Genomic DNA, 26596 nt, shown 5'->3' on the forward strand with positions numbered 1-26596 from the left:
GATGGAGCGAACACCTGGGGAAACACAGCCGGAGATGTTTTCCTGACCCCCAGGGAAAGGCGTGCAGAGAGTTTCTACACCAGCCTTTAAAACACAAGGGGATGTGGACGCACCCCACTCTGGGCAGAGAGGGTTTTGCTCCCTATGTAGCCTCCCCACCACTCCACCTTTGTTTGATTAAACTGTAAATTAAGGCTTGAGGTGGAGAATCAAAAGAGATTTCTCTCCAAAAGCAAAAATCTAGAAAAAAAAAAATACTCCAGAAAACAGACTTGCTCACTGTCACATGGATTTGGGGAGAAATGCAAGCAAGAAGCAAAGTCCTACAGGGGACACGTCTTTCTGTCTGGAGTCACTGACCCAGGCCGAGGACACAGTAGCGGTAATAGTTATTGGGCTTCCTACCAGCGAGGCACAGTTCTGAAGGGATACACATGATTTGTCTCATAACTGCCCACAAAGAACGTATCACCAGCGATACGCAGAGCAGACATGCGATTAATCTGCCTTACATATTATTAGCATTGTTGCCGTGATTTTTAGAGAAGATTCTTAACATTAGAAAGGGACTGATTTTCCCAACCCTACACAGAGACGCTAAGAAGCAGGTATGCAGGGTCAGGGTATTGAAAACTCTAAGAGGCTTCAGAAAACGCACGCTTTTTATCTCAGATCTGTTTTCTCACTGACTTGCCTTCTGAAACATCTAGCCATCTGGGGAATTGGCCAGCTGCCGTGGCCACCATCTCTACCATCCTCGGCACCCAAGATCACCCTCCAAAACTCCACAGACAAGTTTCTCGGGGACCGTAGGGAAGGAGCGCTGCTGTCAAGGGGTGTCCGCTCCCCCACCATCTGCAATGGGCCACCCTTTTCTCGGGTAGGTTCCCAATTCCTCTCGCCCAGTGGGTGGGAAGCATCTGCATTTACATCAAGGTTTAGTGATCTCGCTGTGCCGAGTGCTTCTCACTGTCTCCCCTAAGCCTCACCAAGACCTTGTTTAACGCCCCAAAAAACAGATGAGGAAACTGAGGCCCAGGACAGTGAAGGGATTGATCTGGGGGAGGCAAGGCTGCTACAGCTGCTGCACTGACTTCCTGCGCCGTCCTCCTCCTCAAGGTCTGCGATGCAGAAGCCAGTTCCAATGGCCAGCAGTCGGGTGACTAATGGAGGAAATCCCGGCCTCCTCTCACAGCCCACCAGGGTCATGCGGGCCCTGACGTCTGTAACAAGCCTTGGGTGGGACAGGGGCTGTGTCCCGGGCCCCAGGTCTCTGGCAAGCACAGCCCACAAAAGTGAGGGGCTGGTGAGGACTAGTGTTAGAGATGGAGAAACAGGGCGAGTGGGGTTGTGATGAGGAATCCCGCGGTGGAGGGCTCCCTCCCTTCCCTACTCACCCCTGCAGAGATGGGGGCTGGGATCCTGGACCTGGACCAGCCCCACCCCAGGCCCTCAGGAGGAAACTCCCATCACCCCTTCTAGGTCTCAGGGGTGCCTCTGACCCCCCCAGCCTGGGACCAGACAAGGATGCACCCCTGCAGCCAACAAAGCCCCTTCATTCATTCCATCGCCGGGCGCCTACTGGCCGTGGAGCCAGTGCCATGTACTGGGGAAAACTGCCACTTTGTCTTCATTCTCGACTCAAGCTTCAGAGCCTCCTGCCGTCCTGGCCAAAGGGCCCGCCCAGACCCTCCCTCCTTACACTGGCCAATTTCCTGTGGACCATTAATGTAATTGTCCTTTTTTGCTATATATGTGCCAGGTAATTCCCTCTCCCAACAGGCATGGCATCTGTTTTGTTCACAGCTATGGTTCCAGCATGGTGCAGGGCACAGAGAAAGAAGGTGACAGATATACAGGCAGATGCTCACCGGTCACGGGCCTCCTGGGACATATCAGAATTGACCCACCGGACAGACAGGCATAGCGAGGCTCAGCAAGGTTGCACAGCCTCGCCCCAGTCACACCAAGCCACCTCCTGGCCTCCAGACCTGGGGCTCTGAATACTGCCCCTTCACCCATGGGGAACAGATGGTGAAGATTTGGGCAGTCAGTGGCATGAATGACAATTGTTGGGAGGCGGCGTGGCTGGGAGATGGTTTTGGTTTTTGTTTTTTGCCAGTCTCTGTTTGTGTTTATATTTTATTTTTTATTGAAGAAGACTTGATTTGCAATATTGTGTTAGTTTCAGATGTACAGCAAAGTGATTATTTCAAGCATCCGTCAGTGAGAAATCACCCTCCAGGCCCATCCTTAGTGGTTCTGAGCACTGGCTCCCAAGTCAGACAGGCCCAGGTATGATTCTGCCCTCTGCTCCCCACTTCCCAGCTGGGTGACCTCGGCCAGGTCACTTTGCCTCTCTGAGCCTCCGCTTTCTCAGCTGTAAAATGGGGCTTGCTGTGACTGGCACTCAGTGACTGTGGCCTGTTACAATTCCTTGACAACTCAGAGAATCAGGGAGGAAAGCGAAAGAAAAGCTTCCAGAAGGTGGACACCAGGCCCAGGTCACCCGGAGGCCCAGTGTGGCTGGACCTGTGCCTTCCTGTCCGGAGAACCCTGTCAGGCCTGGAGAACAATGCGTGGGGAAAGGAGGAAACAGGCTCCCTGGGCCGGGACATGAGCCCTGCCCTGCCCAGGTCGGGGAGAGGGCAGACATGCCCCATGCCCCCGACCTGCGGCACTGAGCCCTGTCCTCGGGGAGGGTGGGGAGCACCCTGCCCTGCCCTGCCCTATGGCCTGGGTGCTGCCAAACTGTTGGAAGAGAGTTTCTGCCTCCTCAGAAGAGCCCAGGCAGGAAGGATGAGAAGGGAAACAGACATTTTCTCAGCTGCTTTTGGGCTCAGATGCAACCACCATTCATCGCACATCTACTATACCCCGTCAGATCCCATGCCTCTGTGCCCAGCGCCCTCCCCGGGCCCCCACACTTAGAATCAAACCCATCCTGCTGACTCGACTGTGACGAAAGCCCTCAGTGCAGCCCCTCCTGCCTGGGCAGGCTGTCCCCCAACACCAGCCCCTCCTCATTCCCAGAAACCGCCAGCTCAGCCCTGCCTCAGGGCCCTTGCACTTGCTCACCCCGTGCCTGGAACCCCCTTCCTGCAGAGCTTGACCTGGCTGGTTCCAGGGTGTGGGAACCTATTGCTAAATACTCAGGAATTCTGCAAGCCGGTGGACAGCTGACACTACGTCGTCGTAGCTTGACACGGGCCATGGTGGGAGTATTTACACCAGGGGACTCGGCGCTTGCTACAAAGCAGAGCCCTCCGGGTGGTTGAACAGTTACCAGCACACCTGGGGCTGACTCCTTATTACTCAGGTCTCGGCTTAAAAGTCGCCACCTCACAGAAGCCTCCCTGGTGTTCCCGTCTAGGACTCTCATGCACGTCCTCTTCTGATTCTGTCCCTGGCCCTGCTCACCCTTCTCATTTGTTGCTTGTCTGTCAGTTTGTCCCCTCCCCTGGGATGTAAACTGCGTCAGGGCAGCAGCTTTTGTCTATCCAGTTCACCAGGGCCTCTCGGCACCTAGACCAGCACTGCCATAGGGTAAGTGCTTGATACGTGTTTGTTGAATGAATAAATGTGCCAGATGCTTTGAATTCAGACTTTACTACCACGTTTTCAGGCTTATTTTGAACCTAACCTCAATCCCTCATGGTAGTCCAGGGTTTCTCAACCTTGGTGCTTTCAGCATGTGGGGCTAGATAATTCTTTGTCGGGGAGGAGGCGGGGTGAGGACAGCCCTGTGCATTGTAGGATGTTCAGCAGTGTTCCTAGATTCTACCCTTTAGAGGCCAGTAGTGCCCTCCTTCCCTGCAGTGGTAACAACCAAAAATGTCTCTAGACACTGGCAAGTGACCCCTGGGAGCTCACTTCACCCCAGTGTAAGGACCACGGCCCCCAGTTTGCCACTGAGGACACTGAGGCTGGGAGAGGTGCTGTGACTTGGCCAAGGGTCCCTCCAGCTGATTCCAAAGCCCTCACTCTCACCAACCTACCCTGCCGCTTGCTGCCTCCAGGGCACAGGGCTCAGCAGCCCCACAGCGACCCCCGAGAGGGGCACAGGGGTTACACCTGTGTTGCGGGTCCTGTGACCTGTAATTCCCCTGCCCGCAGTCACACAGAGCACAAGCAGCTGAGCTGGGTTCGAACCCAGGCTTGTGTGCTAGCTAAGCCCGCCCTGGGGCACCTGGGGCACCTGGGGCACCTGGGGCAGGGACCCGGCTCCCTCCCTCCCGGGCTCTTTCTCTCTCTCTCTCTGTTCAGCCCAAGTCTGCCAGGGTGCTGAGGCCCCACCTGAGGTGCCAGACACAGGAGTCGAGCTTCTCTCTTGCAGCTCCCAGACTGTTTATGGCTGGCACAGGCTCCTGGCAAAGTGCTCAGGGGCCAGGGACTGGCTCAACTCGCAGATTCCTTCCATAAGAAGGTTGACCATCACTCACGCGGATCAGAAAACTGTCCGTGCGGAGCCCAGGAGAGCTGTCAGGTGAAAGAAAAATACTGTGGCGTTGCCACCCCACGGCCAGCGACCCGTGCCTGACCACTGGCAGACCTCACCAGGCCGGGGCCAGCCGACCGACGCCTGCATGCGGTCTGACTGCTCCCCACCGGGGGGAGGGTCTGACAGTCAGGCCTGAGATGGCGGCTGCAGGAGCAGCGGGATCCAGCCCAGCCCTGCCCTAGGACTTGTACTGTTTACAGAGCACGTCCCTGGTGCCAGGCCCCGTGCTAAGTGCCTGCCGTACAGCCTGGCATGGCTCCCTTCCAGCAGGCATGACTGCACAGAGGAGGACAAGTCACACAGCCTCTCTGCAATTCACTTCCTCACTCCTAAGGCAAACAATAGCAGCAACACCATCTTGCACTTTGAAGAGTCATATGACACTTCCAGTGGAACACTGGGCATACAGTAGGGTGTCAGTAAAAGCTGCTGCTGGCACAGCGCTTCCTCAGCATGGGGCAGCCCTCTGAGCATCTACTCATGTAGACATTAGCTCACTGCACCCTCCCTGCCCCATGACGTATGAACTATTACCCTCTTTCCCTGGTGAGGAAATGGAGGCCCAGAGAGGTTAAGTAGCCTCCCCAAGGTCACACAGCTAGGAGGTGGAGTTGCTGGGGTTTGAACCCAAGTAGTCTGGCCCCAGAGCCTGTGCTCATTACCGCATCGTTATAATCATCCTATTTAGTCCTATTTAGCAAAAATTATCCTAGTTAGTCTTTATAATATTTTTATGAGACATGCACTATTTATTTTTCCCTTTTTCCAATTTTATGAGGAAACCAAGCTGGGAGCACTGAAGTGGCTACAGTCACATAGCTCAGAAGAGTCAAAGAGCCAGGCCTAAAATCTGGACCACTCGTCCGACAGGATCCGGTGCTACTGCTAATTCCCCAAGAATTGTCTCCTCTACAGCCTATGCCTCCTATACATCTGAAGGAGGAAGGCGAACAGTGCTGCTCCCATCAGGAATATGTGTCACAGTGCTTCCTGCAAAAAGGTTTGGAAACCTCTGGTTTAAGAAGACCTGGACCCGACTGCGCAGGCTCCCTGGGGAGGGGTCAAGAGGTAGGAAGGCAAGGTCAAGGCTGAGGTTTAGCTAGTGTCCAATTCTTGTTCTGCAGCTGTGCTGTGTGACCTTGGCCAGGTTGCTTGCCCTCTCTGGGCCTTGGACCTCTCCGCTGGAAAATGTTGTGGAGAAGGGCACAAAAGTAAGAGGAGTTTTTCCCCATTCTAAAGTTTTACCTGAACTTTCACCTTCATGCTATCTCAATAGTGAAAATGACAAGCATGTGTTCCAGGACATCCATCTATGGCAACACTGCGGCTTCACGTCTGGACATCTAAGTTGCCAACGCAAGTCTACCCAATACCTCCACATGCACACACCCTGGCAGGAAAAACTGGGTCAGCAGACAGTGGCCCATGGCAGCCAGCAAAATAAGCTCTCAAAGACTTTCCACAATGATGCTGCCACAAAGTTCTGCTGGAATGCACAAAGTAGGCCTTCTAAGAAGTCCTGAATTTCCACTCCTCCAGCCCAAAATGGCCACAGAGGCCCTGGCAGAGAGCTGGCCCACAGAACCGCCCCCTCAGTGGGTGCTCCAGGGCTAAAAGCATCCTCTTTCACAGCTGTCACATAATGGGGAGCAGGCAGTGGGCACCTAGGGCTCCTCCGAAGCCATGAAAAATCCAGGGAGAAAGGGACGCACCAAGAGGATGATGGGAAATTCCCCAGGACAAGAGAAGTGAGCCTCCTACCCAGGGAAGGTGAGGGGGTGAGAGGCACCAAGCACAAACAGTTCGAATTTCAAGACCAATTTCTCTATTTGTAAAACCCACTGAATACCCCTAAACCCACCCCAGGAAGAAGGAAGGAAAAAAAACAAAATTTGAGCCAACCCGGGCCCTCTCCCTGTTCTTGGCCTTCACGTGGACAGGGAAGTGACAGAACCACCGCTTCACCCTCTGCAGGATCTAACTTCAGAAATCTTGGGTGCAGAGTAGGGAGGGAAGGGGTCTGCTAAAAACAGGGATGTCCGTTTTTGCAGGCTTAAAAACAGATCCATTTTACTCTAAAGTTTAAAGTGAAACATGCTCCTGTTTGGGAAAAGAATTTCATTAGGAGGAAAATATAATATAAAAATACCCATTTAAGAAAGAATGTGCTATTAATTCTTAGCACTCTATGCAGAAGGGAAAATTGCATTTTTATCTAAATGGTTTTTCTGCATAAGCCATTTACAATATTCTTTGCCTCTCTGTAATAGGCCCTGCTACCATTAGTACTGGGATGACCAGGCTGAGGGCTGAAATCGCCCTCAGACACATTTAATACATAACCCCTGAAAATCTATTCCAACAGGGACCTCAGCAAACAGGCCCGGCATTCCTTTTTTAAGGAAGAAATAAATATTGCTGGAGCAGTTGGGAGTGGTGTGTTGGTGGGGGAGGAAGGCACAAGATGGTTTAAGTTAAAAGCAAGTGCTCTGGGTCCCTTTAGCCAGTTTTAAAATTGCAACCGACTTTTGGTTGCATGATTGCAACCATTTGACTGCCTACATGTGTATAGATGTGTGTGCCCGCTATCCCCACACGCCCCCGCCCCGACACACACACACTCCTGAGTTTCCATCAAACAAGCAAACAAGGAAAGGATGAAATTCAGGATATGAAAACAAACTATTTTTAAACGCTAAAGCAAACACACCAGGATAGCAATACTGTTATTTTCCCATTAAACTAAGTTTCTGTCAATTTGAAAAGTGAGAATAATCTAAACAATACTTGCAAACAAACTGCATGGAGTTTGGGTGTTGTGGCCTCTGCGGGTCTTAACAACGGAGGGAAAAATAAAAAAATCCCCTCCAGAGAGAAGCAAAAACCCAGGCGGGGATGGGGCCAGGCCACTTTGCCACATCCCGCCACGTCCCACCACGTCCCACCAAAGCGTCCTCCCCCACAGGGACGCACGCCGAGCTGTCCAGTCATCTCTAACTTCAAAATGCGGTACTTTTTCTTTTCCCCAGAAAGTTTAAAAAATAAAAGTCTTCCAGCTCTTTCTCTCCTGGATTCCCAAAATAACTACTTACTGAATACCAAATGTCGGGGAGCTAAATTAATTCATTAAGGAAATACAAGGGCTGTGATGGGCACCAAGCGTGGGGCCCCCATGATTTCACTGCCAGGAGCCAGAACACTTCGGGCCACGCTCTTCCGGCAAAGCGGGGCCCATAAATTCTCTCTTTGAAACTAGGAGCCCCGAAATGTCATAATTATAGCTGATACAGGTAACAGGTGTGCCCCTCTGTCCCTCCCACCCCCGCCACCGCCTTCCAGACAAGTTGCCGGAAGATTTAGTGGTCTAGCCAGGGGTGTCGTAATTACCGGAAACGACTCTGGTTTTAAGGGTTAGATAAAGCCCCTCTCCAAATTTAAGGCCAGACACCGATGTCCATTAGACTTTAACGGGCCCACATAAAAAAAGAAATTGTATCCTCATCTCTCCAAATGCCTGTTTCCTCAGCGCCTTAAGTTCATTGCAGGCTGGCGCAGTGCCGAAAATACTCGGGTCCGGGCCTCGCTCTGTAAAGACAAGGACTTGGTGGGAACTGATGTGCAGGGAATTAAGCAACTGGAGGGGTGGACGGGGGCGGCTCAGGAAACCATTTGCTCTGCAATTGTTATGGCCAAAATCTGTCTTTTAAAAAATAATCAAAGTGGAATTTTAACCCATCATCTAGAAGCAGAGAGACAGGGAGGCTGTGGGGAGCCCTGGGAGAAAGGGGGGTACCCAGAGATGCCCGGCTGAAGAGCCCGCACCATCAAGAATGACACATGTTCCCCTTCTGAGACAGTGTTCCGAAAGGCCAAAGCTGTGGGCTGTTTCTTTTTCCCAGCTTTTGAGACTTACGCATACTTTTTCTTCCTTCTTTGGAAGTCAAGCCATGTGTTTCTCTAGAAGTTACACACGCACTCTCACAAACCAGCACCACCATTTGTCAAGGAGCTGCATGGAAGGTGCCCCAGAGAGGTCTAAGATTCCTAACCCTTCTCCATGACTGCACTCAGCTCCCAGTCCATTAAGAATTAATACTCAAAAACTTTCCAGGGACCAAGGCACCAGAAGGAAGCCGATGTTCTCTGGCCATCTCCAAGGCTCTGGGAGGCTAGGTTTGCTGGGTTGAGCTTTTTCTCCCTCCTCCCAGACAAGTGATGGTTGAAGGGGCCACTTGCCCTCCCTTAACATCCTGGAGAGGTGGTGGGAAATGCGACTGGGAGCCTTTATCCCGTGACAGGCGAGCAGGCCCATTAGTGTGCGCGCACGAGCACGCACGCGCGCGCGCACACACACACACACATATACACACACACACACTTCTAATCCTGGCAAAATGCTTCACACGCACTGAGCACAAAATAAATGCTTATTAACTAAACTGACCCAAAATAGTGAAATGTACAAGTAAATTAATCATGCCTCTCCCGGAGGCCTAACAGGATTACAAATTCGGCAAAAATTGACCACATGGAGATCAATAAGCTTCTACTTAAAACTGAACAGGGCCAAAACTTGGTATGCACTGCTTCTTGGTGGGAAAAATTTTATTTTTTCATTTCTTATTAAGATTTCTCAGGCCTCTGTGTGTGTGTGTGTGTGTGTGCGCGCACGCATGCACACGTACGTGCACAACAAGCAGAAACCGGCAGAAAGCATCCAGAGCTTTATGCCCAGACAATTTAGAAATAGTCACGGCATAAGGATCGTGAAATTGCTCCCGTTTAAAAAAGCCAGATTTTGGTCCACAGCCTCCCTTCCCTCAAATACTAAACAACCACCAAAAGTTACATCGCAGGGGATGAAAACAGTCAATTTGTTTTGAGCCAATTAAGCCTTGGCTATAGAAGCATTCAGGGCTGCTGATGGCTGGACCGTGGGTCCCTAGAAGGGGAAGAAAGACGAAAGTCTAATTTTTCTAGCTCCTTTCCACACTTGGCTTATCTCGAGTCGGGGAAATCGTCCTCTTGCTGAATTTGTCACTTACTTTCATTCCCTTTCTGCCTACCATTCAGAAAAAATATATATATACATTGTGGGGGGGTGGGCACTGCAGTGGGACTTGCCTGTATGGTCAAGTGACAGGCAAGATGTTCCCTGAAGAGGCTCAGAGCTGAGAGGGATGCCTCGGTGGTCACTTTACAGGGTCACCAGGGTGAAAGTCACTCCTTTTTCCCATCCCCATCATCCCTCTTTTATGGAAAGATCTGGGTGCATCTGTGAAACTCGATGCTTCTGCAGCAGGCCTTGTAGGGCCGGCTCCTCTGCAGGAGAAGTTGGCCACAGGCACGTTACGAGGGCTCAACCCACCCAGGGCCCATCTGGGGCTTCCTCCCCCGCTGCCCCGCGTGTCTGGCTCAGCCACTAGCTACACCGAAAGGGGCTCTGATTGCTAACAGACCCACAATACGGTCATCAGCCCCAGGCTGGTCCTCCACATCTATTTCCCCCATACCTCTGCGGTCACGTGGAAGCCCCAGGCCCAGCAATGAGAGCTCCGCCAAGAACTTTCCATCCTTTAGGATGGCCGGCACCAGCCCCTAGGCAATTCCCTCACCCCCAGCTTCGCCCTGGAGGTGTTATTACAAATGACTTCCACGTTCATAAATTATTTTCCACTCCTGAACCCCGTGTCGGTAAACAGCATTTCTACTCACATGGACACACACACACCCCCCTTTTCATCCATCGCTCCGCCACCACCTCCGAAAAAATAAACTGCACTCCAGTCTCCATCCAGTCTTCCTAACTGGGGGTGTTTCTCTCTCTGCTTTCCAGCTCACGGGAAAGCAGAACAGAGTACCTGCATCAGGACTCAGGTCCTCCAATTTCAAGGACTTTTCCAACAGTCCACGCGGACCGGGTAGAACCCTCTTACTTCCCAGCGAATTCTTAACCAAGCCTCACTTTCTCTGGGAGGCTGAGCTTCGGAGATTTCAAAGCAGTCTATGTATTCTGTGGACTCCCCCGGCCCCTCTCTGATCATAAGATGGTCCCTCAGAAGTATTTTATTCCTGGTAGTCGTTGCCAATCACTCGACAATGCTTGTGTTCCAAGATCCAAGGGCGTCTGAAAACACTGCTTCACGGTAACTTTAAAGGGTCATATCTTTTTGACATCTCGCCCTGCCCTGGATGACTGGATGAACAGGGGGCAGGGTGTGTGTATATCTGTGTGTGTGTTGTGTGCACGTGTGTGTGTGTACAAGAGTGCGTGAGGAAGGGTTCGCTCATTAATTGTCTCCTCTCATTCCGGGAGCTCCCTAGTACAACCAGGAATGCTGGGGCCCTCAACTTCGGGGCAGACGAGTTTTCCCAGTCACACCACGCAAAGCCAGCTGTGTCAGAAAGGCCTGAGCCCCCACCTGGCCCCACAGCACCAGTGAAAGTGTTGACCCGAGCTCAAATGAAACCTTTGTACCCAAACAGTCTTTCAACTATGATCAACAATGAGAAGGGAAAACTCATTTTAAATCTTCAGATCACATCTCTGGGCCTCTTGGTCCTCACAAAACAGGCTGCTGGAAGATGGAGTAGGGCTCGGGGGGCAGGAAAGGGTCTCACCACCCAATTTAGTCCACATTTCCTCCAAGGATAGGACAATAGCCATCTATATCTGAGTCACCATGGAGAGGGTTTTTGAGACATGCAGGGTAAAGACAAAAGCTGGTTCCCTCCAACTTTCCAAAGACCATGAGCGTCAGTGGGCCCCAAGGATGCCTTCCCAGAAGGGTCTCTCTGTTTTCCTAAACCATTTTCCAACACACTTGATCCACCTACACCAAACACTACCACAGGGAAGTCAAACTGCAACCTAGAAAACCAGAGATCACCCCTCAGAATCAGAAGCCCAGGGCCAATTGTTCCATGAAGAAGAGTCCAAGATCTTCACAGAGAGGTCAAAGGTGGGGACGAATACAGAGCCTTTGGGTCACACAGTCCATCCTACCAGCTCTAGGAAAAGTGGGACGAGCTGAGCTCGCGGACCCCTGAGTTTTAACCATCAGAACATAAAAACCTGCTTTCCTCTTTCCTCTACCATGAGAGTTTGTGTTGGGATGTTTATTGGAGGTTCCCCTACTTTGGGGACAAGTCTATTCCACGTAAGATGTTCCTTCTGGGACATTCAGAGAGCCAATTTGTTACCGTGAATGCGCTAAGAATTCCAAACTGTTAAATTCAATTACCTTTATGTTTAAAGGGCATTTGGGTCCTTACAATGATGTATAAATCGTGAAAGGATCCACATGCAACTGCTATAAAGTTCTCCCTCTGATCCCGCTTTGCAAGGAAGCAGAGATGATGAAAACCTACCAGCTTTCTCAGCCAAGAAAGAGAATGAGAATTTGGGATGGTGGGCTATGACAGACCCCAAGTAGTAGGTACCAGGGATGCCAGTCTGATGTGGCCTTGTGGGGCCAAAACTTGAAGCTATCAGGACCCAGAAAGAGCCCCCTAGATTCCACGAAGCAAGAAAACCTGTGGCAGTTTCCCCGCTACCCCCCACCCCATGTCCTTTCTGGGCAAACACTGAGTTGGGAGCAGACCCTCCACTTGCTTCCCAAACCTCAGAGGCTGCTGATTAAAATGCAAGCCAGCAAACAAAGCAGGCCTCGGCATCCTATAATAATGACACCCGGTGAGAGTGATGGCTCTCAAACATCCCTCCTCGCTTAAGTCTATTAAACTTAACTGTGCTTTTCCATCCCGGTCACAGCATAAGTTGAAAGAGGTCTGGGCCCCTGAAGTGCACACCCAGGGGTATCTTCTAAGCCACACCCTAAAGTAGCCGATGGCCCCGTGAGGCTGCATGTGGACGTGTGTTGTCCTGCCATTGGACGATGTCAGAAAATGATCAGGGCCACCTCCACGCTGGGCAACCCATCCAGCAAAATGTGATGTGCCGCCCGGGTCCCAGAACCATCTCTTCCTTCCCGTCTCGTTCACAGCTTCTCGGGGCCCCAGAGACACTGAGATGGGGAGACTGTCGGTCGAGCTGCTGTGCATCAGGACACAGAGGGTCCCTGAAGGCAAAGCTGTGACTAATTCGAAAGCCCAGCATCGTCTCCGCCAAGTCGTTGGTACCAAAAGATTACAATAAAGGAGAGGAATTTCCATAAATGAGAAGCAGCGTCCGCTTCCCACAACTGGGAGGGGGTGTGGGGGAGTAGGGGTGGGCGTAGATTCAAAGATTCCTCTCCTGGCCGGAGAGTGGTGGTGGCTGAACTCAGCCAGAGAGACACCTCCACGCGCAAAACCCAGCAAGGGGTGACGTGCGTCTGCTCCCGGAATACTCCAGATCAAAGTCACCCACGGCCCAGGAGGCCCGGGAGACCGAGATTTCGTAATTAGGATCTTCAAAATCCTCCTCTATTTTTAGGACTTGCGCTCATTCAGTCCTTTACAGAATCAGAACCTGTCAGCTAAGGCCAAAGAGACTGAAGGTTTAGTTTCTCCCTGCTGCCCACCCCCCCCCACCCCCAACTTGCTTTCAGAAAGCAGATTAAGGGTAAACTAAAGGAGTAGCTGGATGATTTGATGGAAATACACTGGCCATGCATATGTATATGTGCCTGTGCTGGGGTCGGGGGAGGAGGATGGGGGCTCCTTCCCACACTGAACTGCCTGGGCCCTGCTCTCCTCCCGTGGGTTGCAGACAGACCCGGCCTAGACACCCTCGCCTCAGCCACACTCTTCCAGCCGGCCTCCAGGCCACTTCACTGAGCTCCAAGGTGTACCAGAAGGCCAGGAAACTTGAAAATTTTCCCCCAAACGTCTCTCTTCTCCATTGCATATTTGTGTCCGTACCAACATCTCCGCCACTAGCCATCAAAACCTACACCCGAATCTGTCCACCCAAGGGGGGCCTAAAAATAGACATCGTCCTAAAACAAACACATTGCAGGGCAAGTCAAAATCTTGACTTGAGTCAAAACGATGAAGCTGGGTTATTCCAGCCCCTCCAGACTGAAGACTTGGGTGGAACAAGCAAAGGGCAATGCGGGAAGGATATAAGGTGCACACCCAGTGGCTTCAGGAGACCCTCCCCCATAGACTCAGGTCCCCTCCCACATGAGAGGGCTTGGTGTTTTTCTGTTGCAATGTGCATGGGAGGCCTGCCTGCCCTGACACACTCCCCAGACATTTGATCCTATTGCATAAAGCTATAGCCTTTTAATCTCTAAAATTAACCAAACCGAGGTAAATACAGTATTCCTCACTAGGAGTATTTATCTCCTAAATGCTTTCGGCAAAGCAGACCTCTCCATGGGCAAAGAACACAACCGGGGGTTATTGTCACTGAAGTGGAGAGAAAGGTGATTTTGCTAAATCTTCCAGCATTGAGTGAGATCCTGCGAAGTCCCAAGGAAACACTCAAGTTTGCCCCTCAAGAGTGGGAAGCCTTTCCCTCCTCTAATTTCACCTGGTCCTCCCGGACTGTTTATTAAAGATGTATATTTTATATCAGCAGAGAGTATCAAGTAACTTCTTGGCGAGGGCAGCCGTATTTTCAGGACCTATTAAGATTCTTGGTGGAAATTTAAATACCTCTGTCAGGCAAACAAAATCATATCAGGAATCATAGAATTTCATTGCTAGAAAGAGAAATTAGATTAACCAACCCTCACTCCTTTCCTAGAAATCTCAATAAAACAGAAGTACTTTTCAACAGTCTCTTACTTCCGGTCTGAAAGGGCCTCACAAGAAATCTAAATGAATTTATGTTAAAGGAAGCTACCCTGAGGAAAGCACTTCAATCTACAAATATTGTATGTGTGTGTATGTGTGTGTGTGTGTGTGTGTATATATATATATATATATATGTATATATATATGAACATGTAAGAATATACTACATATGTGAAGACAGACACTATTTAAAAATCAAAACAGCCAGAAAAATCCAGTGGCAGAAACCATGGCAAGTTCAACACCGATAAGCTTCAGCCCCTTAAAACATCCATGTCCTTTATTAATATTTAGTAGAAATGTATAATTGCAGATGTGTTGGGGTTTTATGTCGGGAGGCGGGCAAGGAAGACAGGTTTATTACAACCATGAAATATTAAACAAGCACCAAAGAACAGTAGTAGTATGTCCTGGACCAGCCAGGGAGCAGGCAGGCCGGGAATGTCAGCTGCACAAAGGGGGCTCCTATCTGTTTACATTACCCCTGATTAACACCTGCGAAGTTTTGGGTTACATCTTCCGGAGGCTGCAAAAGTCACAAGAAGGCATGCTGGGTGATTTCTTGGGGAAGCTGGAGTGCAAGGCTCCTTGTCTTCCCCAAAACAAGTCTGAGTGAGCCTTAAGAAGTCTCTCCACGGTGTCGGGAGTGGGGGGAAAACTGCACTAGGAGCCCCTCCTCCTCCCCAAAGCCTGCCCTACGTCTAAGGAAATTCAATGTTCAAATCCTGCCTGTCCAGTATTTCTTAGCACTGCTGACTGTGTTCTGACTGGAACACTGAGAGAAGCATGAAATTCCAAAAATTTCTCCCGCATCACTGTAAAAATATCATACTTCCAAAAAGGGCAGGATTGCATGCAGAGCATATACAGAGAACCTCTCCAATTTCAACGTGTGTGAAAGAGAGTTTCGAGACAGCTCCAAATTTCAAGACCAAGGACAACCAACAGAATGGAAGTCCGGCAGAGATAAACTTATTATGGAATACAGTTTCAAGTTTTGAAAATTGCAAGGGGTGGATGGGGGCATACTTTTTAAGGCTTAATATCTTTTATCTACAATCTATCACTATTTCTCCTTCTCTCTCTGTTTTGAAATTCCTCCATAGCCACACACCTATTACAAAGATAGGTGGATAATTTTGCAAACTGATTTCAAATTCATGTAATACTCACTGATTTAACAGATGTCTGAATAGGCCCAAATTCAGGCTGGTTTTTCGTTCCCCCCCCCCCTTTGTACAATCTCACCCTTCCCCCACCTCAACTTTGTGCAAACAGAATCTCATGATGAGACGTAGAGTTTCATGGTATAAAAGTTGTTTGGTGGGTTGATTAAAAAGTCAGGGGAAGCTTAATTTGGAGAGGCTCACTTCCCTGGTTAAAAAAAAAAATCATCACGTGTGATTCTGGCCTGGACTTTGTGAGAAGTGTAACTTGCCAGTCGAGTTCCCTCCCCTCCAAAGGACATCTAAACCCCATAAGACAATCTGGGCACGTCCCAGTAGCTACACGGCTTGTACAGTTCCGAAGACTTATTCGTTCTCTCCAATCGGAGAACCATCATTTTGTTAAAGACCGACTAGTATTTTGTCATCGGAGTGAAGAATTTCAGAAACGGTGTTAATATTTAATCACATTAGTACTGGCGTGTTTTACGGCGTGACAAAATAAAATATCATTACAAAAATGGGCTTTGCCTGAAAAGGCAGGAGGAGGGGGGCAGGCGGTGAAAGAAAGTACTTGCTGGGGCTGGAACCTAGAAAAGGTGTGTTCAGAGCTGCTTCACGGCTGATGGGACTACACGGGCATGTGTTTAAGGGAAAGCAGGATGTTTTCCTTTAAATTCTTTTTTTCTCAACTCTACTTCGAAGTGGTACACTTCACTCTGATTTCCAGCCAGGGGATTCGGGGGCCCTTAAAAGGCTCTGTGTACCTATTTATACAACATGTGCAGATGGAACTGCAGGGTGTTATCATAATGAAAAGTTTAATCATCCTTATTTACTACCAGTAAGGGAGCAGGAATCAGATGCAGATACCTTATAAAGCCTTCACTAGCAGCCCCAAGGCTGCAGAAGCTGTGAGTGACCTCAGTTCAGGGCTTTATCTAGGAAACTGTCCTTCCCACATCACAGAGTGGAAAACAAAGGAGGTCAAGTGGGTGTCCCTGCCGACGCTCCTAAGGCAGCTGGTCCCTGAAGGAAATCCCTGTCTCCTGCGTGCAGGGGAGAGCTGCGTATTTAGCAAACGTACAGGGGACATCAGCCCTAAAGTGACTAGCATCTGTTTCCAAAAAAAATATTTTCCTTCATCTAACTGTAATAGTGAAACAAACAAAACAAAACATTTCTTTAATGGCATTTCTTCATTTGCAGCCTGCATTTTGTTTTGTTTTTTTGTTTTGTTTTGTTCTGTAAAGGAAGACTAGTTGAACTGGGAAGGAAGCAGTGTAACACCTTAAAAAAAAACTCACTAAAACCACCCAATGTCTCTACACCTAAGGCCCTTCAAAAGACTTGCAGGTAAAGTGCTACTGGTTTTTCTTTACTAATTTTCTAAATCAGGTTTTTTCTTTTTAACTTTTCTCACCCCATTTTGACCAATATGGTCTTAATTACTGGGGGAGGGGGGTGCCACGAGGAGGGGAGGGGGACGGGCAGCCAGGCCCCTCCAGGTAAAAGTGACAGGGGCTGGGATTTGTGCTAACCAGCTATCGATCGGCAGGACGGAGATGTTGTGTACAAGAAAATAAAAGAGAAGAGGGGCCAAGCAAGCAGGATGCCGGGTCCAACTCCATTTTAAAAAAGAGGGAGGGGAAAGAGGGAGAAGCTGTGGAGGGTCCCAAACTAACCAATTTATGGCCTTGCCTGGGAGAAGCCTGGAGAATGCTGATGCTGGCCACAGTCTGCTGTGCATGCTAAACACCCAGCTTCAAATGAGACAGTGGCGTCCCGGGCTGGGCAGTAGGCGAACAAAGAAAAACAGCGAGGCCGCATTCATGAATTAGAAAACCCAAGCGGGAAAGCTACCCCGGACAGGCGGTGAAAGCCCCGAGTTCTGAGCCATCCAACTCCTGCCACACTTCCCCTCCCCCTCCCTCCTCCTCCTGCCACCACCCACTCCTAAAACCTACCCTCACCTTAAACCCAGGGTCAAGAGATGGCAGGATGTTGGATGTTGACTAGGAAAACGAAGGCAGAAGAATAGAACCCTAAGAGAAGGCAAGGATCAGAGGATATATTTTTTTAGAGACATGGTTAATATTCAGCCCTGGTGAAACCAAGGGGGTTCAATAAGAGCTTAAAAGAAAAAGGTAGGAATGGAAAAAGATGTTACCTAAAAAGTCCCCCTTGAAAAATAAAATGGATTATTTACAGCAGCCCGGTCATCTTTAGGTTAAAGAAACTATTATTACTTTAACAGCAATGGCGGTCTATTTACTAACCCCCACCCCACCCACCTTAAAGGCCTCCAGGCCTGGTGGTGAGGGAGTGCTTAGAATGCAAAGGAGAGCTGGGACCGGACATCTGTCACCAAAGCCAGGCGAGATATTGACAAACGCGGGTCCTTTGTGTCTTAAGAATATATATCCATATTCCCGTACACAAATGATGCCCTGGCTGATTGGTCTGGTCTCTGCCAAGTAGACCCCACCCCAGCCCTGGCCCCCTCACCAAATGTCAAGGAGGTGCACTTTGAAAAGGCTGCCTGCCTCCTACAACCCCGACAGGTCTCCAGTTTTTCAGTGAAACTCTAATAGTTACGAAGAGACAAAACAGCTATTCATTAGGAATAAATGTCAAATTAGGCGTTGTCTCTGAATGATGCTGCCGACACCAGAGCTGGTAACTTTTTTTCCCAAAGATGCTGGCAAACCGAAGGGAACTCAAGCCGCAGGTTGGCTGACTAGGACAAGGTAGGGAGGCATCAACACAACTTCCCAGGTGTCCTGCCAGAAAGGGGGGCTCAAAACTTCCTAAAAAGTAGAATCAGCCTGAATGTTGAGGATGAGAAGGGGTCTCAGTGTGAAAGGGAAGGGGCCTAGTCCTCTGGGTACCCAGCAACTCAGCTAAAACTTGAGGTGGTGGTTGGGGCTCTAAGGTAATCCCCAAAGGGCTACCATCTAAATTGTTAACCACCCTGTGGAGCTAGAATCCACCCTGCAGCATCAAGGGGGGTGGGAAGGGGTCCGCCCACAGAGCCCTTGGTGTAAGCAAAGGAAGGGTACCCAGCTCTGAGCTGGGCATTAAGAAGGCCCCATGCCCTCCTGAACCCAAGGGACTCCCCTTTCATAGCACCTCCAAAGCAACAGCTAAGGCCTGCAATAGGGGTGGGGCGGGGATCCACCAGGTGAGAAGGGAACACGGAAGGAGCGCATATACCTTCTTTGCTGTTGGGGTTCTGGGGTTTGGCCTTCTCCCAGGGCGCCAGCGTCTTGTCGTCCTCTGGGCCGTCCACCAAAGCCTTGTCAGCCGGCATGTACCAGGTGGCGCTGTGCTCTGCCATCAGCGAGTCCAGATCGATGGTGCTCATGGCGCTCTTGACCGCCTCGGAGCAGCAGCTGCCCAGCTCACTGTCGCCATTCTGCACGCCGCCAGAGGCCCCGACGGCACACTCACCCTTCTTGCCACCCTTGAGCCCTAGGGGCTGGTCCTCAGAGATGCTGAACTGCTGCCTCTGCAGCTGGATCTGTGCCTGGAGAATCTCCAGTGGGTGGATCTCGTCGGGTGGCGGTGCACCGCTGCTGCTCGTCGGGGTCCGGACCTGCTCCAGGCCCGGTGTGCCCCCGCCGCCGTAGCTGTCAGGGGTCGAGGTAGAGGTAGACAAGATGCCCAGGCCAAGCGGGGGTGGGGGTGCCTTCGGTCCATGTTCCCCCGCGCCCACCCCACGGGGAGGGAGTTTGGGCGAGCCTGTCACCAGGGGGCTCCTACTCGCTTTGGCCAGGGCTGGGGGATTATCGGAGCTGGATGACACCTCGTCCTCGTTGGCGTAGCTGGTGCTCACCTCGTCCGAGGCGAATTCGCCCACGTGCGGGGAACTACCGTCCGACTTGGCCCCACCGTCCAGGGACCCCATAAGGTCCGGCTGGTCCCCCAGGAGCAACTCGGCCCCCTTCCCCCACGACGGCGAGGTGAGCGCTTTCTCGTGAGGCGTAGGCGCCCCGCGTGCCTCGCCGGTGGAGCTTCCCCCGACGACGGCTGCTCCTGGAGCCTGCTGTTGCCCTGGGCTCACCCCAGGCGCGCCCCCGCTGTCCGGCGCCGCCGTGTACTTGTCGAAGAAGGTCCCGGGGCTCACGTGACCACTGTCCCTTTTTCTGCGACCCCGGCCCCGGCCGCCTCCCCCGGGGACCGGCTTGCCATCGTTCCCCGACGTTGATTCCAGGGTGTAGTTGGGGGAGAGGCTGGTGCCGTCCCCCTGGGCGGGCGGATTAGGCGGCCCGGAGGGTTTGGAACCGCTGCTACTGGTCCCCGACGGGCCTCCGGGCCCTGGGGCCCCAGGAGCAGTCCCTCCCGGGAAGTAATCCGATCCTGGGTTGCTGGCCACCGCCGCACCGTCGTTCTCGTTCTGGCTCAGTTTCCTCTTGCCCTCGGGCGGGTTCTTCTTGTTGAAGGTCACGTTGAGGTTGGGAGCCCCGAGGCTGGCGATCATGTTCTGGCAGGCGGTGGAAAGTGCAGCCAGGCAACTCTGGCCGAACAGGTTGTCCTTGGAGCTAGGCTTGTTGAAGGAGCCCAGTGAGAGTGCGCCCAGCTTACTGGCCGAGGTGCGCTGGCTAGGCTGAAAATCAGGCTGCGGCGGGTATGCGCCCCCGCTGCCGCCGCCGCCGCCTGTGCTGCCGCCGCCCCCGCCCGTGCTCGGGGGCGAGTTCACGCCTGGGCCGCTGTGCGGCGTGGCCTGCCGGTTCGCTGCGCCGAACGGGAAGCCAGGCTGGCCTCCGAGTGCGGGCGCTGTGAAATCAGGCGGCGGGGGCCGGCGCTCGGAGGGTGCGCTGGGCAGCCCCACCCCAGCCCCGGGCGACTGCAGTTGGCCCAGGCTGGCCAGGCTGCCCCCGAACTGCAGGCCAGGGGAGGGCAGCGCAGGCACATGGCCCTCTCCGGGCATCCTTAGCGGCTCCTGCAGAGAGCCCCGGAACAGCACCCCCGAGCCACCAGGCGGAGGGGGCGGCGCCAGTCCGGGGTCGTGCGGGCCGCAGTCAGCGGGCAGGCCTGAGCCTCCCATCCTGCGGGGCAGCAGGTCACCCGGCGGTGGGTGCGGACCTGGGAACCACGCACTCTCCTGCGTCAAGTGCGGAGCCTGCTGCTCGAACGTGCCCAGGCGCCCGGCGCCCGCGCCGCCGCTTTCGCGCTCAAAGTTCGGCTGGGCCAAGCCACCCACTGGGCCGCTGTGTACCAGGCCGCCCTGGCCCACGTCTCCGGTGTGGCCTATCTGGGCCAGGTTGGGCTGGCGCAGCCGCTGCTGCTGATTCCGCGACGCCATCTGCTTGATCATGAGGGCAGCATTTTGGCGTTGCTGCTGTTGCTGTTGCTGCTGCTGCTGCAGGGACTGGTGGTCCGGGGCCGGATGCTGCAAGGGTGGCCCCGAGGGGAAGCTGTCGGGCACAGGTGGCGTGAACTCGCCGGGTAGGCCCGAGTAGGCGGAGGGCGAAAGGTGGTTGTCCAGAGAGCCGTTGTGCATGCTGCCGTTCCACGAAGCGCAGCGGTCCACTCCCGCGCTGCCCGGGAAGTCAAAGCGCGGCCTCTTGGCCACATTCATGTAGGGGGGTGCGTCGAAATGCTGCAGCCGCTGGTTGGGCGCCTGCTGCGGTGGAGGGTGCTGCATGTTGAATACAGGCTCGGAATAAGGGTGCATGCTCCGGTTCTCCAGCCGGTGGATAGGGTACTCGAACTGCGCGTGTTGACTTGGCAGCATGGGGCCCCCGTCCTGCAGGCCGCCGCTGGGCGTGCCCGCCTCGCCCTGCTGGGGCCGCGGGAGCGCAGGCGGGCACGAATTTTGTCGGACCAGAAGCCCAGGCGGCGGCGGCGGCGGCGGCGGCGGCGGCTGCTGTGGCTGTTGCGGGGGCTGCTGCTGAGGGGGCGGCGGGGCCTGCTGGGGAGGCTGCATTAACGGGTGCCTGGAACCTACTCCAGGCTCCAGACCCACTGGCATCTTGCGGGTCCCTCCGAACCTCTCGAAGAACACGCTGTGCTGCTGCTGCTGCTGCTGCTGCTGCTGCTGCTGCTGCTGCTGCTGCTGCTGCTGCTGCTGCTGCTGTTGCTGTTGCTGCTGCTGCTGCTGCTGCTGCTGCTGGGCGTGCATTTTGGATAAGCCCACCATGCCAGCAGCTCTGGGCATGGCCGAGGCACCCGGGAAAGTGCCCCCGGGAACTTGACGACCCGCTGCATAATGAGGCAGCTGCCCCTCGGAATCGGAGGGGGAAAACATGTCGAAATGTCCCGAGGGCGCCTCGGCCGGGTAATTGTATTCCAGCGAGTCGACGGCTCCTTGGTTCGCCACCCTCCGGGGCTCCAGACTGTGGGAATCAGACCCGCCGGAGGCAGGCAGGCCATGGAAGGAGGCGGCTCGGTTAGGGCTCTGGTCCAGCGGCAAGCATGGGGCAGGCACGGCGTGGCCGGAGGCGCTCGAACTGTGGAAGTCCGGGAGGTTCCCAGGTCGCTGCGGGCCGAAGCTCTCCGGCCCCTGGCTCTCCGCCATGTGATCATAACCCTCGGCGAAGGGCGGCTGGCTGCCCAGGCCGCTGGCCGATCCGCCGTAGCCGAGCAGACGACCTCCATGCAGGCACGAGGCCCCAGGATCCGGCCCGCCAAAGTTGCCCCCGAAGTGGGGGTGATGCTGGTGGGGGTGGTGACCTCCCGGGTGGCCGTGGTGAGGCTGTTGGCCTCCAAAGAATCCATGCACCGGCTGCGCCTGCAGCCCCCCCGCGTGCAACTCCGAGTGGCCGCGCGCGTGAAAGCCGTAAGGCTCCATGTTCACGCCCAAGATCGGGGGTTCGCCCAGCCCGCTCATGGCAGGGTCCACGGGGCCAGGGGGTCCCCCCGCGTGGAAAGCCGGGGCCTTAAAGTGGGCGTTCATGCTTAGTCCGGCCTCGTTAAAGTTCCTCTCGCCCTGGCCAGCGTTCCTGCTGTTGATCTGGGGCTCGAATTGGTCCAGCCCAAACATACTTGGCGGGGGGCGGGGGGATCAATAGGGCATGACAGCCTGCTCTCCGCGGCGCGCCTCCGGCCAGCTACTCGTTCCGGCCTTGGGTTGGGCGCTCCGGGAGGTTCAGCACCGCGGGAGCGCAGCGCGCAACGCCACCTCGCCTGGCTTGTGAAGGCTAGGGGCTATCAGCTCCTCTCCCGAAGCTCTCGCTCTGCCCGACACGAGCCTCTCATATCTTGCGGCGCCGCGGGGCCTCCAAGATTCGTGTTGGGGGGCCCATGCTCCGGGTGGTTGGCAAAGCCGCGGGTGGGTTTGCGGGCAGGGATGGAGCTGAGGACAAGTGAAGACAAAAAGTTATGTGGGGGGAAGGAAGCGGGAAGGAGGGAGGGAGAGGAGAGCGATCACCTTCTTAAGTCCGATCGGGTCGGGTGGGGAGCCCCTGGACGCTGCCCGAAGCCTCCCGGAGTCAGTGGCGGAGCTGCTAAGGGGCCGGGTTGGGAGACCCTTCAAAGCCGTGGCTGGCGCCGGGGCACGGACAGATCGGTCCCTCCCCCCTCCCCCCGGAGTCCCCGCGCTCCGCAGCCCGAGCCACAGCCAAGCACGATCCGCTCGCAGTCTCCGTCGGCCCTGAGCAAGCGGCTACTGCTTCTTCAGTGAGTCGGAGGACTGGAGGCTCCGCTCGGCATCACCGGTGCCGGCCCCCTAGCCGAGAGCTCAGCAGGGCTGAGGAGGCGGCGGGCGCCCGGGGTTGACGCGAGGGTTGGGGGAAGGCGCGGCTCCACTGTTCCGCGGCGGGTGCGCTGCACCCCGGCGCGCCGCTTCGTGGCCACGTCCGCCGCCTGCCGCTTCTTTTCTCCGCTGTTCGGTCTTTGACTTCGCAGGGATCTCCGCGCCCCGTTCCAGGCGCGGGTGGGCAGCGAGACGAGGGGTTGGGTCGATCCAAGGTTCGGGTTCCCTGCCTCCGCGCCGAGGTGCTTCGCAAGTCGCCCTCGGACCCGGGGAGGGGGGTGTACGCGGGTTGGGGGGCCACGCTGGGTGAGCAGGCTAAGGCGTTCAGGCTGAGCTCTCGGAGCCCGTAATGGGAGGGGGCGGAGGCAGCTCTGGGGGGTCCGCGCACCCCTCTCCTGGCTGGCGGGGGGGGGGCTCTGCGTGGGGCGTTCCGAGGGTCTCGGCTCCCCTCTCTGTATCTGCCTCTCGCCCTGAGCCCGGAGAAGCAGCAACAAGTTTTGCATTTCAGCAATCAATTTCAGCCATTACATTTGCACCAATCAGCGCAGCCCGAGCTCCGGGCCCGGGGCGGGGCTCGCTCTTAAGGTGGTCCTGGGTGCTGACTGCTGAGGCCCCCGCTACGAACCCGCACTTCGCCAGCTCGGGGGTCCCTTGCACCGGTTAGCCTCGGGGTCCGGAGCCAGTGCGCTGCGGGCGTACCCTAGCCTCCCGGCACATCGGGAGAGGGCGCAGGCGGAGAATGGCGGGAGCTTGGCTTTGTTCACCCCTCTTCCCACTCATCGCAGTTCCCAACTCCCCACCCCCAACTGAAGCGAGACCTGCGGGGTGGGCAGGGGGCGGGGAGGTGGGCGGTAAGCGGTGCGGGGCGCTCAGACAATGGGGTCGCCAGGCAAAGCTCTCGGAAAGTCGCTAAGTGTCGACTGCGCTTCAGTCCTGGAGCGAACCCTCTGCTCTCCACCGCTGTCTGCTTACTTGTGGCGCCCAAGTTAGCCGGCCCTGGGATTTTCCTGGAGGTGAAAGCACACGGGGAACCCTGAAGTTAGGGTTCTCCTCGAGAGACCCGGGCGCTTGTTCACTCTTCCTTCACTAGGGCACGCACAATTGTTCCCTGTTCCCACTGTCTAGGGTTCCTGGTTCTCAGTGGCCGGCTTCGGCCGGGAGGAACCATAACCCTTCGGTCACTTTATGGGGGGGTATATCGGATGAGCCCAGCGTCAGAGCAGCGAGGCAACTAGGAGCCCCCAGAGAAGACCAGCGCTCAGAAAGCCGCACTGGCCGGCGGGGACACCCTAGTCCAGGCATCCCCGTTCAAGGCCCAGGCCCTCTTCGGGCTCGAGGTTGGCCTCCTTAAGAGATCAATTAAAGTGAAGAGGCCAAGAAACGGAATTGGGTTGTGATACTAAAATCAATAGGAGTAATTTAATATCTGCCCTGCTCTTTATGAAATATTTATCCCAATAATCTTAGTTAAAATGTTTAGATCTTCCTGATCCCCACTGAGGCTGCAATCTATCTTGCAATTAGAAGTTGAGAGTTAGAGGTGACGGAGGGTAGAGGAAGTGTTTATTCTGTGTGCCTGGTGCGTGTATTTTCCTCCCTAGAGCGTTTGGAGGGGAGGAAGGGGGAGAAGTCCTTTAATTTTCCTTGCCATAAAATAGCACGAGGCGATTTTGCTAGCAGACCAGCATTCTTAGGAGAAGGGGAGAAAAAAGGAACTTTCTTTGAAGTGCCTCTGATATCGCTATTAAATCTAAATAAAATTAAGCATGGTGTATAAAAATGCCGTTTCCCCCCACAAAAGAAAGTGTTTATCGCCCAAGTCTGTCTAGAGTTTGCTAAATTGCGCATGAAATCTGAAATGAAATAAACGTTATAATAAAACCAACCCTTGAGCCCTTTTTATTTAAAAACCTCAGATTAAGCACTCCACCGTCGCGGGCAGGGAGTTAAAAAGTTACCACGTAGTCCGCGCAGATTCATTGCTCCCTGGAGTTGCTGCTGGGAAGGCAGACGCTGGGTGTTCCAGAACCCAAAATGCCAGGAAAATGGGCTCAATTTAGGGCTAGAAGAAGCAGGAAGCAGAGTCTTTGGGGGCTCCTGAAGAAAATAACACCCCCCCATAAGAATACAAATAAAAACCTGCAATTTAAAAACTCAGACAGCAGAAGCAAGCTCAGATCTAAGGCCCTTCGTAGGAAATCCCTGGTGAGGGTGTCTACAGATTTTTTTTCCTTTTTGAAATTAAAAATGAAAATTACCCCCGCCAAAAATGGGGTCCATAAATAAGCATCCAGGAAGAAGTATTTGTACAGGGCGGTGGAGTTTTAAAAGGATTTTTCTGCAGGATCAGGTTGTTGGTCTGTGATTAAATATTGATTTTGTGTAATTAGTTTTCATGTGAACTATCCTCTTGCTGATAGCTTAGAGGTTTCAGAACTAGAAAAGAAATGGAATTGGACATGGAAATTATTACTTAGCAAAGTGACAGGGAAGTGAGAGCCAGAGAAAAGACTGAGGCTTGGCTGATTTCGGCACAAAGAAATACAGGGCCTGGGTGGGCTTCCAGTGACCCTCTCACCCCCATCCTGGGGCCCCAGGCCCAACCAGGGGAGACGCAGAGCCTCCTGGGCCGGAATGCAGCCCTGTGTGGGCAAAGACCTATGTAAAATCCATGACACCTTGTCACAAACCTGGTCCAGAGCAGTGGGCTCTGGGTGCATCAGAAGGCACCTGTGTCTGTGTGTCTGGAGAGAATAGGGAAAGTTGGGGGCCTGCCTGGAGCCCTGGGTGGGCCAGGGTGGTGGGAAGACTGGCCCACAGACTTCTAGTCTGGGGCAACCCCTGTTGGGGTGTGCTCTAGGCTGAGGCATGACTTCACATGGGGTTGGGTGGGGGTCCCCTGAACACCTGGGCAGGTTTCCTGTGGAATAATTCTGTGCGCTCCGGAGGGTGGAGGGGTGGGAGTGTTTTTCTGGGGCTGTTTCCAAAAGTTAAGTCTACAAGGTGTGTGAGTGTCTGAAAGGAGGGTGTGTTTGGGCCCGGCTGTGTTTCTGTTCAGGATGTGTGTCTGGGTCACCTTTCCTTAACACTAAGAATGTTGTGTGGGTGTGTGGCCTGTGCCTGCATTTGTGTCCTTGCCCGTGGCGAGGCGGCAGGGCATCTTCGTGTATTTGTGTGCACGCCTGTGTGTGCCTGCATTCCTGTGTCTGGGTGCCCCCGTGAGCGTCCCTGGAGAAGGTGTGCCGTCTGTCCCCCAGCCCTGTTCTCTCTGTGTACGTCTCTGTGTTTGTGCCTTTGTGTGTGCTGCTGCCTCACACCTCATTTGCCTGCGTCTCTGCTCACGTGCATCTGTTTTCTATGCGAGTGTGAGAGCCTGTGCCCATCTGTGCCCGTGGACACACCAGCGTGTGCGCCTCCACGGTGTGGGTGCTCCTGCATGTGCCTGAGTGTTCACTCTGCCTTGCAAGGGCCTGAAGCTTCTTT

At 53.8% G+C, this 26596-nt stretch overlaps 1 protein-coding gene across 1 annotated transcript in view; it reads right to left on the reverse strand.

Moving 5' to 3' along the window:
• The window catches only part of MN1 (MN1 proto-oncogene, transcriptional regulator), a 46514-nt gene extending 22833 nt beyond the window's left edge, over positions 1–23681 (reverse strand). Inside the window, exon 1 of the mRNA XM_074356804.1 lies at positions 18631–23681. Within this exon, the coding sequence (XP_074212905.1) occupies positions 18631–22402 (3772 nt within the window). The 5' untranslated portion in view covers positions 22403–23681. The remainder of the gene's footprint in view (positions 1–18630) is intronic.
• Positions 23682–26596: the final 2915 nt, after the last annotated feature.

This window comes from Camelus bactrianus, chromosome 32, assembly GCF_048773025.1.
Source record: "Camelus bactrianus isolate YW-2024 breed Bactrian camel chromosome 32, ASM4877302v1, whole genome shotgun sequence".
Lineage (NCBI taxonomy): Eukaryota > Metazoa > Chordata > Mammalia > Artiodactyla > Camelidae > Camelus > Camelus bactrianus.